The 14307-nt window shown below is 51.9% G+C and overlaps 1 protein-coding gene across 1 annotated transcript in view; it reads right to left on the bottom strand.

Moving 5' to 3' along the window:
• PSKH1 (protein serine kinase H1) overlaps window positions 1-14307 on the bottom strand; it is a 33764-nt gene that overhangs the window by 1761 nt on the left and 17696 nt on the right. The window contains exon 2 of the mRNA XM_049786415.1: window positions 12221-13250. Within this exon, the coding sequence (XP_049642372.1) occupies window positions 12221-13189 (969 nt within the window). The 5' untranslated portion in view covers window positions 13190-13250. The remainder of the gene's footprint in view (window positions 1-12220; window positions 13251-14307) is intronic.

The raw sequence follows: 14307 nt of genomic DNA, 5'->3' as shown, positions 1-14307 counted from the left end.
AGCCCACCCCTGTCCAGACCCCCCAAGCTATCTCAGAGCTACTCTAAACTCAGACTTACAGAGAATGACCCAGACTCCCACCGCTTAAGACTGAGTCTGCTGGGGCCGGGCGGTGGCGCTCGAGGTAAGGTGCCTGCCTTACCTGCGCTAGCCTAGGAGACGGACCGCGGTTCGATCCCCCGGCGTCCCATATGGTCCCCCAAGCCAGGAGCGACTTCTGAGCGCATAGCCAGGAGTAACCCCTGAGCGTCACCGGGTGTGGCCCAAAAACCAAAAAAAAAAAAAAAAAAAAAGACTGAGTCTGCTATAAGCAATAACCCAGAAGTGCCCAAACTAAAATGATAATCAGTCTTCTCAGGAAAAATTAAATCACTTGGGGCCGGAGCACTAGCACAGTGGGTCCTTGCACATGACTAACACAGGTTTCAATCTCCAGCATTCCATATGGTCCCCTGAGTATCACCAGGATTCCTGAGTGCAAAACCAGGAATAAAATGTGAGCACTGGGGCCGGAGCAATAGCACAACAGTAGGGCTCTTGCCTTGCACGCAGCCAACCTGCAACTAATCCGGGTTCGATCCCAGCATCCCATGTGGTCCCCTGAGCCTTGCCAGGAGCAATTTCTGAGTGCAGAGCCAGGACTAACCCCTGAGCGTTACCAGGTGTGCCCCAAACCCCTCTCCCCCAGAAAAAACTGAGCACCACCAGATGTGACCCCAAGCAAAAATATAATTTTTTTGTTCACACTCGTCTCAGCCATGGCAATTATTCCAGAAAATTTGAGTTTGTAAGAATTGACTGAGTCCTGAAAGGAGGTAAAGTGATATGCATTATACCCTTTCAGTAACAGTACTGCAAATCATAGTGTCTAAAAGGAAAAAGCAGGGAAAAAAGAAAAAAGTGTTTAAATATCTGCCATAAAGGCAGGTTGGAGCAGGGGGGAGGGGTGAACAAAGACACAGGAGGGAAATCTGGCACACTGGTGATGGAAAATGAACACTGGTGAAGGGATGGGGGTTGGAACATTGTATGCCTGAAACTAAACTATCACAATGTTTTAACTCTATCTCACAATGATTCGATATAAATAAGCAAGTGCAAAGCAAGGAAAAAAATTCCAGTTTACTGGTATGGAGCAAAGAGGTGTTCAAGACTGAGGCTCAGTGAGAACACATTTATCCCCACACCCCATCTCACCCCACCCTCACCTCCCAAGGACACACTGACCCCTTCTAAAGATATTTCTAAAATGTGGGTTCAGGCTGGTGGTGGACGATGCCCTGGCCTACAAGTGCCTCTGCTAGAGATGGAGAGACACAGTGCTGCTCGGCATCCCACCCTTTCCTAGGAAGTCTGATACAGGCTCAATGCTCCCGGAAGTGGGCAGAAGAACTTTCACCTACCCCTGGCCCTGTCATGTGTGATCTGCCTTTCTACTTCACATTGGTAACTCCAGAGGAGTCAGGGGACTCACATTTAGGGTGGCACCCCTTCATATTGCCTACTGTTCCCACCTGCTCCCCTGGCCTTTTCCACCAAAGCAGTGGGCCACTGGAACACTGGCCTGCAGATGCATCACTATCCACGCTTTGGAGGCAAATGGGAGGGAGAGAGGGAGGGAGGGAGGGAGAGAGGGAGGGAGGGAGGGAGGGAGGAAGGGAGGAAGGAAGGAAGGAAGGAAGGAAGGAAGGAAGGAAGGAAGGAAGGAAGGAAGGAAGGAAGGAAGGAAGGAAGGAAGGAAGGAAGGAAGGAAGGAAGGAAGAAAGAAAGGAAGGAAGGAAGGAAGGGAAGGGAGAAGGGAGGAAGGGAGGAAGGGAGGAAGGGAGGGAAGGAAGGGAAGAAGGAAGGGAGCAAGGAAGGAAGGGAGGGAGGAAGGGAGGAAGGAAGGGAGGAAGGGAGGGAAGGAAGGGAAGAAGGAAGGAAGGGAGGGAGGAAGGAAGGAAGGGAGGGAGGAGAGGAAGGAAGGAAGGAAGGAAGGAAGGAAGGAAGGAAGGAAGGAAGGAAGGAAGGAAGGAAGGAAGGAAGGAAGGAAGGAAGGGAGGAAGGAAGGAAGGAAGGCAGGAAGGAAGGGAGGGAGGGAGGGAGGGAGGGAGGGAGGGAGAAAGGAAGGGAGGGAGGGAGGAAGGAAGGGAGGGAGGGAGGGAAGGAGGGAAGGAGGGAAGGAGGGAGGGAGGGAAGGAGGGAAGGAGGGAAGGAGGGAGGGAGGGAGGGAAGGAGGGAAGGAGGGAGGGAAGGAGGGAGGGAGGGGAGGAGGGAGGAAGGAAGGAAATGAGGAGGGTAGGGGACAAAGGGAGGAAGGAGGAGGGAGGGAGAAAGGAAGGAGGGGAGAAGTAAAGAAGAAAGAGGAAGGAGAGAAAGAAAGGGAGGAGGGGAAGAAGGGAAGAAGGAATGAAGGAAGGGGGATAAAGGAACTGGTAAGATCCAGCACACACTGAGGCTCCAAGGGCTGAGTCAAGGGATACCTTGCTGCCCGACAGCTACAGAAGTGGACAGGGACACAGCAGCCCAGCCCCCAAAGCAGAGCTGGCTGCCCAAGGTAACCCAAATCATGCTGGACATGGGCCTGCCTTGTCCTGGCTCTTGAGTATAGCAAGACTGCCAGAATCCTGCAGTCAGAGTAACTAGTGGTACAACTACAGAGTGTCCCGTTTTCCCCAGCTCCCCCCCGCACTGGCTTCAGGCCAGGCCAGTCCAGCCAGAGTTCCCTGCAGCTCCAAACCAGTTTGGTGCGGTTTGAGATGCGGCTCTCTTACCAGAGCCACCCTGGAAGCTTAAGCAGCTCCATTTCCAGAGTGGCACAGACTCACACCAGGCACCGACCCCTGCTGTGCACAGAGCGGCTGGCCACATTGATCGGTCCCAGGCCCCCCTGCAGAGGCCCTGCTTCTTCAATTACAGCATGGCTGTGTGCCAACAAGAAAGTCTTATCTGTCCAGGGCTGGTGCAGCTCACTTGCGCAGGCTCAACCCTGAGCAGCTGGCCAATGGGGGTCTCCAGCCTGTGTGACTAGGAGCCAATCTGACCTGAGAAATAAGTCTTGCCAATGACACCCAGCCTCACCCTGGCACTTGGAGGAAGGTGGGCAGGTTGGACACAGGGAGGCCACTGCTAGCAAAAGCCTGATCTCCCAGAATAGGAACCTTGGGCAACTTCTTGACACCTTCACTGGAGCTCAGAGGAAAGGCCAGGTTCATCCAGAGCCATATCAAATGCAGTGTTAAGAGTCCTTCTTGGGCCGGGCGGTGGCGCTGGAGGTAAGGTGCCTGCCTTACCTGCGCTAGCCTAGGAGACGGACCGCGGTTCGATCCCCCGGCGTCCCATATGGTCCCCCAAGCCAGGAGCGACTTCTGAGCGCATAGCCAGGAGTAACCCCTGAGCGTTACCGGGTGTGGCCCAAAAACCAAAAAAAAAAAAAAAAAAAAAAAAAAAGAGTCCTTCTTAAGGGCCCAGAGAGATAGCACAGCGGCGTTTGCCTTGCAAGCAGCCAATCCAGGACCAAATGTGGTTGGTTCGAATCCCGGTGTCCCATATGGTCCCCCGTGCCTGCCAGGAGCTATTTCTGAGCAGACAGCCAGGAGTAACCCCTGAGCACCGCCGGGTGTGGCCCAAAAACCAAAAAAAAAAAGCTGACCCGACTTTGATCTGACATCCCTAATGGTCCTTCAAGCACTGTCAGGAATAATTCCTGAGTGCAGAGCCAGGAGTAACCCCTAAACATTGCCAGGTGTGGCCCCCAAACAAAATAATTCAAAGTCATCAAGATGACTCAGGGGCTAGAGCCCCAAATTCTATCCTCATACCTGCATGATCCTGAGTACCACTGGGAGCAACTCTTGGGCATTAAGTCAGGAGTAATCTCTGAGCACTGCCAGGTGTTGGCATTTCACCTTCAAAATGATTGAGATCAGACCCTGTAACCCTGTAAATCACTTGATCGTGGGGCTGCTCTGGGGACTTGAACACACAGTGGGAGTGAGGGAAATTGGCCCACACATCACTATCCCCACCTATACAACTAACAGTATTCTGACTTCAGCCACCTCTGTCCCAACACTCTCTCTGAACCTGACCTCTCCTACACTTCGTGAAGGACCTAGTCAGGGACAGGCAGCAACGCTAACAAAATTTCACTTTATTAATTCAGCTCATTTTATTTTATTATTTGTTATGTTTTTGGGCCATACCCGGTGACGCTTAGGGTTACTTCTGACTATGTGCTCAGAAATCGCTCCTGGCTTGGGGGACCATCTGGGACACTGGGGGAATTGAACTTTGGTCCATCCTAGGTCAGCTGCATGCAAGGCAAACGCCCTACTGCTGCACCACTGCTCTGGCCCCAATTCAGTTCATTTTAAAACACAGTTTTTCTAACCTTAGAGCTAATCTGACATTTTCTAGATTGATTCTTGTTTCGTTTTATTTCAGGGCCACATTTAGCGATATTCAGGGCTTACTGTGCTACTATTAGCTCTGTGCTTAGGGATCATTTCTAGATAGCTCAGAGGACTATATGGGATGCTGGGGATTGAAACCAGGTTGGCTGCATGCAAAGCATGCTCCCTACCCTCTGTAGTAGTGCTCATGTTTCTTGTTTCTGCTTTTTAACTTGTCAGGATCATGCAATTAGGCTTCTGTTTGGCTTGGTAGCCATACCTGGGAATCTGGGTGGTGCTGGAGACTAGTTTTGGCTAGGTGTTGAAGGCCAAGGGCAGGGGGCCAGAAACTTTACTCCTGATGTAGATTGAGAACTGTGTGGTTCTGGGGATCTGACCTTGTGTTCAACCCTTTGAACTAACTCCTTCCTTCTGGTTGGTATTTAACCTTTTGCTTCCATGCCCTATAGGCCATGTTGGTTTAGAAGGAGGCGGAAGACCCTGGGAGCCAGGTACTGCCTGGTCCTGTCACCTCTGTCAGCATGAGAGACCCTGCATGTCCCAGGAAAGAATTCTGGCTTTTACCCATCAATTGGGGCTCAGGAGGTCTGGGGGCCCCACTAGTGATGGTTAGCTAAGGAGTGCAAGGATACAATGCTGCTTGGGCCTTGAACTGACAGGGAGACCAGGGCAACCCCACTGATTCTGAAGTGTTTTTTTTCTTTAACTTTCTTTCATTCTAGTTTCTGAAGCACTGTTACCCTCGTGGCTGTTAGCCTCTGTCCTCAGAGGCTGTGCCCTGGGATCATGGTTGCCTAGATGAGCAGCTGTCAAAGTGGGATGGCAGGAGGATTGAAGAGTTGAACATGATTCAGTCTTTGTTTGGTTTTGGGTTTTGGGCCACACTGGTGGCGCTCAGGGTTTACTTCTGGCTCTGAGCCAGAAATAGTTCCTAGTAGATTCGGGGGATCATATGGGATGCCCGGAATGAAACCTGGGTCTATCCAGGGTCGGCCACATGCAAGGCAAACACCCTATCACTTTGCTAAAGCTCCAGCCTCTGTGACTTAGCCTTTAGAAAAAGAGCCTAAGCCCCCCCAAAGGGACAGCAGAACTAGCACTACAACTGTATACAAGACAGACCACCCAGAGCCAAAGAGATAGCACAGCAGTAGGGCATTTGCCTTGACGTAGAAGGATGGTAGTTCAAATCCCAGCGTCCCATATGATCCCCCAAACCTGCCAGAGGCAATTTCTGAGTGCAGAGCCAGGGTGTGACCAAAAAAAACAAAAACAACAACAACAACAAAAAAAAGACAGACCACCCAGAATGGCAGGCATGCAGTTGTGTGGCTATATGATGGAGAAGTGACCAAGCAGGAGCAAAGAAAGCAAAGCTCCCAAAGTTATCTAAACCATCCTCTCTTCTGAAAGACTATGTCTACCTCCATGGGGCAAGAAGGGGGAAAGCTACATGAATTTCCAAGAGGTCAGAATGCAAGAGAACAGTCCAGTAGTACCCAGAGGTGAGATGTAACAGGGCCTGTGAGCAGATACAGCTCAACAGATGGACACAGACAAGAAGAACAGCAAGAGACAGAGGGGACAGTGGGGCACCTCTCAGAATCCAATGCCACTGTGAGGCTGGGCATGGGGCAGCCACACAGCCAGGAAGCTCCAAGCCCAGGCATTGAGAAGCTGGAAAGCAGAAGACATATGCTGGGAAAGGAGAGACTTGCAGCAGAAATGGGGGGCCAGGACACCTAGTGCAGCCACCTTAGGAGGGCACTGTTCTCTGGGAAGTGGGTCCCCAGGGAAGCAGTGACATAGGAATATGACTGGCAGAAAACAAAGTATCAGGGAACCTAGTGGTGGCACAGTGGAGTCACATGCTAGACTGCTGTCCCTGTCCACTCAGAGCACCCCTTTTGCCCCTGTGCTCCTCCAAGAGTTCTCCAATCAAGGGCAGGCCCCAAACAGAGACCAGGAAGGACTGACTGTCCACACCCAGTGCACAGGCAGGGAGGCCACTGAGAGTAGGCTTCACATGGCAGCCTATGAGGGAGACTCATCTGCACACCTGTGTGCCTGGAGCTTTTCGGAGAAAGGAAGACCCTTGGTGCATTTGAGTGTTTGCTGGGCCCCTGGGAACCTGGCATAGAGATGGTCTCTCCAGCGGCTCCCATGGAAGACAGGTTAGGGACAGCTCAAAGAAAGAATTATAAATCTGCTTAGCTACTGAGTCAGAAAGGGAACAGCCATCTTCTGTGTGGGGAGAGGGCCACTGAGTGATGAGGGGCCCAGCACAGAAACAGCACTACTGGCACCCACTGGAACACACATTGCTGGAAACTGCCACTCCTCCCATCCCAGCTCACAGCCTAATGCCTGCCCAGTTCACTGCATCCCCGGGGGCCCCTATCCCACTATAGTTCCAGCTTTTCTGGGGAAGGTCCAGTTCCTGCTCACTCTGTTTCCTATCAGGCCATGGGGATCAAGATGACTGCCTGGGCTTCCTCCCCACCTGAACTCTGCCCCTGCCCACAGCACTCACTCCCCCTGAAGTTTAGGGAGAACCAATACCTAAGCCCACTTGTTCCCAGTCAACCAGCTCGCGCATAATTCAGAGGCTGCCCAAGCAGAGGAGAGTGACATAAAGGCTGCTGCAAGAGGCTGAAACAAAGCTGCTGATGGCATCACTGCCATCCATCCACCCTATCTCTAGGAATAGAATTCCAAACAAAGGCAATGACATTAGGCCAGTGACGTCACACTCCATGCCAAGTGAATCACAGCCTCTCCAAGCTAGTGAGACCATAAGAGCCCTCAAGTATGGGCTCCAATGACTCACCTAGTGAGTCACCCTTCCAGAAAGAGCAGCCCACTGCTCTGGGGGCCTCGAATAACAGGAAGCGATCTGTGTCCTCATACTGCTCACTCACAAGCCTTCCCATCTCTGGTCAACATGTGTCTCCCTATTGCTGCCAACATGACCCTAGCTCAGCCCTGGCCACTGCCAATCACTTGGCAAAACTTCAGGTTTCTGGGGCAGGAGAAAAGCAAAGCATAGGGTTAAGGTGCTTGCCTTGCACATGGCTGACCCTGGTTCAGTTCCAGGAACCAAAAATCCCTGAATACTGTCAGACCCCCAAATCCTCCACCCCTAAAGACTCTCTGCCATAGCCGTGTCCTCCCTGGTACTCCCTGCTCTTCTCAGACTACTATATTTGCTTATAAATAGGCCTAGCCAGCAGCTCCCTAAAAGCACATCGAGCCAGCTGAGGCAACACTATCAGTCACCACAGAGATGTCTGAGTATTCACCAGCAACCCAAGCTTCCCTCAGCAGAAGACAAATGAAAAGCTGAGAACACATAGGCTGCCTGACGGCCTCACAGGCCTTAGAGGAGAGTGATGTCTATGAAGAGCCTTGAGATGAAGCACAGCAGAAACTCACATGCACCAAGGAAAGCAGACTGAGGGCAGGGAAAAGCCAGAAAGCCTGGAGCCAAGATGGCCTGCATTCAAATCCCAGCCACTGTGAGACAAGTAACATAATCTTAGCAGCTTGCTTTTCCTTAACCTGTAAAAGGGGGCGACCACAACCAGCTGGCAGGATTCTATGGGCACAGAACCCTCAGCCTGATCTGAACAGGCACCACACACCAGCACTGGCAATGCATTCCTAAGGTAGATATCTCTGAGCTGCACCTTTTGAGGCCAGTCTGGCTCAAATATCAGCAATAGTTCAATGCATAGATGAAGGGAGATTATGTGGGGAGTGGGGGTAGGTGGGTATGGGACTGGGACTGTAGTGAGTGTCAGGCTCACAGGGTAAAGTGTTGAAGGAGGATCCATGTGTGGACTTTGCCCTCCCAGGGAGGTCAAGGCAGCCCCTCCCCATGCTAGCACTCAGCCTAGTGTCCACTTCTAGTCTGCCCTCAAACACTGCCACTGGGTTGTTCACTCCTCCTTTGTGACAACTCTGAAGGCAGAGCACATCAAACTTATCTGCTCAGGCTCCTAGGCTCCCCTTGGATAGGAAGGCCCCCACAGCACCATTAGTCTTCCTCCTCTAAGCCTCCCACACTTTCTGCTGTAATCTCCCCTACTCACCCAGATCCAGAGGAATCTCTTCTACCTAAAACCTGGGGGAAGCCAAGAGATTGCACACATGCTTGAAAATATGGCACTTCTGGTCTTCCTAAGCAAGTCTTGTACAGGTGGCCTCCAGTACTGATAGGTAGCACCCCCTGACCCCCTAAAAGGGGCTGAGAGAGAGTTCAAAGGTCTGGAATGCATGCTTTCCATGCAGAAACCCAAGATTCAAATCTCATCACGTAATCTCCTACATAGGGAGTATCCCTAAGCATTGCTGGGAATAACCACAAAGTCAAAACCAAACAAAGACACCCAAAAGACTGTGCAAGAAGCCTCTAGCACTAAACAGCTCCCAGCACAACACACCAGACATGCCTCCAACTTCAGCAACCTTATCCTACACACATACCTGTTAATTTTTGAGCAGCGAGCCATATCCCCTTCTCTCAGCCTAGTCCTCAAAAAATCTAAGTCTTCTGTACCCCCGAGGGTGTCACAGGAACTGAACTCTGGGGAAACATGCATACAGGAATGCACTCCAGTGCTGGGGTAACGGATGGGGCAGGAGCCAGGCCCCGAGACTCACTCCAGGTGAAGAGAACCCCCCGTGTCACCTGACTGGAGCCCTAGAGCTTACGTTCCAAGATGTCTGGCCCCAGAAAGCTCTACTATGTCAACACCTATTCTGGCATGTGCCTGCCAACAAGGGTTCATGCTATGACCACTTCCTACATGTAGTTTCCCCTTTCAGGTAGCGTTAAACATCCTGGGACTAAAAAAAAAAAATCCTGGGAATAAAGAACAGGTCCTCACAGCTACCCGGCTTCCCAAGGAGAAGTTATAGGAAGGAAATAACCAGCAGGACAGGCAGAATGAAAAGGCAGATGGGCCCCAGCTTCAAAAGCTGGATCTAATGACTCCTCACTCCCAGAAAACCCTTCCCAACTCAGAACTGCAGAGGTGGCAGCATCCGTTCCTAGGCTTAGACAAGCTCCTGCTGACAGGTGAATGTGTCAGGCCTCAGATGTGAAGGGCAGTGGGGCCAGAGGCTGGCAGGTACCTGCAGTACATGTAAACACACACATGAGTCCCATGATTCCAGCACACACACAATCACAATCACATTATGAACCCCAGACTCCTGCCCTGTAATCAAGCAGTCTCTCTTCTCTCCTTTCTCTCTTCCCTTTCTCCCCTCCTCTCTCCTCTGTCCTACTGCTACTGTAGGAGCTGGAGGCCTGAGTCTACTCTACTCCAGACTCATCAGTCATTTTCCCACTACAAATAATCAATCGCCAGTTAATAAGACTCTGCAGACTCCAATTAGATAAACTGCCTAATCAACAACTGCCAGAATAAGGAACATTTGGGTAAAATATACAGACTTTGTAGGCTTTCAGAGTCTTTCCTTGGTCAGCATGTCTTCGAAAACTTCCCTCCCTACTACAGCTAAGGTCACTGCTCCTTCTACCAGCTGGACCCTCAGAGAGTGCCAGAGTTACAGCTCCCAGCATGCAGCAAGCCAGGCAGGGCCTTGGCACACACAAAACTTGAAATGTGGATTGTGGGTCTTCTGACCCAGATAAAGCAAAGTCCAAAGGGTGAGCGTGAGCGCAAGTCACAGTGCCCTCTGCGACCATCCAACGCAGCCAGGGATTCCTCACCAGTTGTGGCAGTTTCTGTTGAACCCATTTGGAGCAAGAAAAGAAAAAAAAAAAGACAAAAATCAAGAGAAACTTGGTGAAAGCAGGACAAGATGTGGGTTTCTCCCTGTCCATCAGGCAGCAGCACTAGCCTGAAGAAGCAAACTTCCACCCTTTCTCACACATGACCATAAAGAGGCAGGACCAGGGTCCCTTCCTGATCGGAGGGAAGTCCTTGACTGATCACCTGAAATCAAATGTGGAAGCTGACCAGGAAGAGACAAAGCGCAGGAATCCAAAGTCTGAAAGTAAAGCTGCAGGAAGGACAGTGGTTCGAATCCCGGCATCCCATATGGTCCCTCCAAGCCTGCCAGGAGTGATTTCTGAGTGTAGAGACAGGAGTAACCCGAGCACTGCTGGGTGTGACCCATAAACAAAACAAACAAACAAAAAAAGCTTCAGGGGTGGTTCCCATGGAAGAAGTTACTCCAGGCCAGGAGACAAAGGCTGGTGTAGGCCAGTGCCAAATTCCCTGAGCTGCCACTACCCCACCATGTGGTTGTCTGAATGTGTGGCTGGCACTGTGGCCAGCCAGCCCAGGGCTAAGGGAAGCATTGTGACACATGCCCTGTGTGGACTCTGGAGACAGGCCCTCATTGCCCTGGTGGAATTCTGTGGTCCTGCAAAGCTCCCCTCCCCTCCCACATGAACTGTCACATTCTTCTCACAGCTGAGATGAGCACTGTTACGTTCCAGCCTGAAGCCCTGCTGAGCTGCACTGTCCCCCTCAACTCCTATCCAGGCAACATCAAAGCTGAGGATGAGCCAGCTCTTACTTTTCTGCATCTCCTGCTCGCTCCCAGCCCCCCATCGTGCTAAACCCAAACAGTTCCAATTATCAGAACAGTCAGCAGATCTGGAGACACATTGGTAGCCTGCTAGTAGAAGGCACTACTGAGGACTACAGAGATAGTACAGCAGATAGGGTCTTTGCCTTACACATGACCAACCAGATTCAATCCCCAACATTCTGTATGGTCTCCCAGAGCATGCCAGGAGCAGTGATCCTTGAGTATAGAGCCAGAAGCAAGCACTGAACATGGCCAGGTGTGGCCCATATAAGAAAAAAAGTGGGGGAATGCTAGAGCTAATACAAAAGGTAAGGCACTTGCTCTGCACAAAGTTAACCCAGATTTGAGCCACAATACCATGTTCCCAAAGTAAGCCTCGAGTAAACCCAGGTGTGGCCCCCAACCAAAAATTAATAAGAACAAAAAACTAGAATGTCTGGATGCATCAGATCCTCGGTGAGAAACCCGAGACATTTAGACAGATGTAGTCCCAAACCCAGAATTCTTGTGCATAGTGACAGCTTTCCACTGCCAGATGCTCACATCTCACTAAATTTCTGCCTGAGGACTTTTTCCAGCACTCACTGATAGGCAGGATGGCGAAGCTGTCAGGGTTTTAACACCCCAAAGAAATTCTTGACTCACACAGGAGTCAGAGGATTGGGAGCCACCTGCTTCCCTACCCCTCAGCAGTATTTCCACTGACTGAGGAGGGTCCCCAAGTATTGGATCACTCAGTGAACAGGGTCTTCCTCTTCAAAAGGTTCCCAGGGTCCAGGGTCCACAGCAGCCTTGACTACTTCACACACCTGTTCTTGGCTTCCTGTCTCGCTCTCCCTGCCCTTCTTCATTTGTGTTTACCAGAAACTCCCAAATCTGCCCTCCCAAGCCCCCATCACAAGGCTCACCTTTAAGGGAACACAAACTCTGACCCCTTAGGAGTCTCATCTCTTTTTTTTTTTTTTTTTTTTTTGGTTTTTGGGCCACACCCGGTGACGCTCAGGGGTTACTCCTGGCTATGTGCTCAGAAGTCGCTCCTGGCTTGGGGGACCATATGGGACGCCGGGGGATCGAACCGCGGTCCGTCCTAGGCTAGCGCAGGTAAGTCAGGCACCTTACCTTTAGCGCCACCGCCCGGCCCAGGAGTCTCATCTCATCCCTATCTGTATCCCCCATGCCCCAAAGGCAAACTGCAGCACAGACTCCCCACCACCAGGAGTCTCCCCAGCATCCCCAGAACAGGACAGACTTACCTCCCCCAAGTAACTGTACTTCCCCCTGAGGATCTGCCGGTAGAGCCGGGTACGATTGTCATCCTCAAAGGGCATGGTGCCACTGAGCAGGATGTAGGCGATGACACCCAAAGCCCACATGTCCACTGAGTTGGTGTAGGGCTTTCGGACCAGGACCTCAGGGGCAATGTACTCGGGCGTGCCACAGGTGGTCTTCATCAGGCAGTCATCACCCTTCTTTCGGGCACTAGCCAAGCCAAAATCTGTGATGATGATCTTGGAGTCCGTGCCAGGGTGGTAGTAGAGCAGATTCTCAGGCTTGAGGTCTCGGTGTGTGATGCCCAATGCATGCAGGTATCGGACACCATCCAGGACCATTTGTAACACCCTGGTGGCATCACGCTCTGTGAAAGACCCCTTGGCGATGATGCGGTCAAAGAGCTCACCTCCTGTGGCCAGCTCCATCACCATGTACACTCGCTCCTGGGTCTCAAACACCTCCACAAGCTGGATGATGTTGGCATGGCGCACCCGGCGCAGTACACGCAGCTCCGACTCACACACCTCCCGGCCCTCCCGGTACTTGGTCTCAATCATCTTGATGGCATATGGCTGCCGGGTGGCCCGATGCTCCACTCGAACCACTCGGCTGAAGCTTCCTCGACCAATCAGGGCTTTGATGTCGTACTTGGCTGTTACTCGTGGATCGAACTTGGCCCTGTACTTAGCCACCCTGGTCCTGCGTGGGGGTTCAGAAGGAGGTTCTGTGCGACCAGTGGTGGTAAGGGCACCAGGACAGGAATCTCCGTATTGGCCAGCTGCTGGGAGCCCGGCCTTGGGTGGAATGAGACTGTCCGCCTCCGTGATGAAGTGCTTGTATACATCACTCTTAGTGCTACTGAAAGCCTCCACCTTCTTGACCAGATCCAGCTGGACATCCTTGGGTGGCTCAGGAAGGACCTTGCTTGTCCCACAGCCCATCACGGACATGGGGGCATCCTCTCCAGCAGGGCTGGCAGGACCTGCTCTGCAGGCAGCGCCCCGTCTACACCTATGCAGGCAGCAGAGAGGGACAGTCAACACAGTGAGACACCCTGATGGGAAACCAGCCATCTCCACCCAGCTGCCCCTCAATCAACCCAGCCCTGAAGGATGTGGGCTGTGTCTCCTCATCTCCAGCAGAGGCTCTTACAGTGGTGCATCCAACAAGGTGCCCCACAGACAATGCTGCCTTTAGCCCCCTTGGGCTTTGGACCTGGACTCATTAGTCTCAGGGGTCTCAAACTTAATTTACCTGGGGGCTGCAGGAGGCAAAGTCAGGTGATCCTTGAGTGCAAAGTCAGTAGTAAGGCTTGAACATTGGGGGGTGTGACCCAAACAACTAAAACAAAACAAAACAAAAAAGATTCCTCTAGGGCAGGGCCACAAAATGTTGTACGAAGGGCTGCGAGTTTGAGACCCCTGCTATGCTTTCTTGGATCTGACTCCCCAAAAACGGGCAGGAGCTCATACCAGGCTTAGCTGTCACTGCCCCCACACTCCTCCCCACTCTGCCCGAGTCCCTTTTCAGCTGAAGTCCTGTGTTTTTCAAATGTTAAGATCATTCCTCTCATTACTTTGACTCAATTTTCTGACATGGAGGTTGAGGGATGTGGAGTGTTGGAAGTCAGCTCCCCAGCATTATCCACCAAGGCTCAGAAAACCGCCTCTCCAGGGCCTCTCTTCTGGCCAGCTTTCCTGCTTATCAGGGCCCCTCTGAGAGTAGACCCCTGTAACTACTGCCTGCTCCCCTGCCTGGGCCTGGCCTAACTTCTTCAGATGACAGTTCCAACCACTCTCCTAGTCGCTGGCCTTGAAAAGCGCTTTCCCAACTCACTACACACATCTCTAAAATGTGCAATCCCAGAGCAGGCTGAAATCAATCCTAGTGAACTTGAGTCACAGACTTAGATGCTTCCAGGCAGCCACCAAACTAGCCCTGACTACACACTGGAGAGGCAGAGCAGGGTGGTGAGCTCAGAAAGGAAAGGAGTGGCTGCATCCAGGTGAGGCTCAGGCCACAGATGCGGACACTCAGACCTGGAATGAGGATCAGAAGATGCCCTATA

Source organism: Suncus etruscus, chromosome 14 (genome assembly GCF_024139225.1).
Source record: "Suncus etruscus isolate mSunEtr1 chromosome 14, mSunEtr1.pri.cur, whole genome shotgun sequence".
In the NCBI taxonomy this organism is placed as follows: Eukaryota; Metazoa; Chordata; class Mammalia; order Eulipotyphla; family Soricidae; genus Suncus; species Suncus etruscus.
The sequence above is the reverse complement of the archived record's forward strand: the minus strand, read 5'-3'. Positions and strand labels throughout refer to the sequence as shown.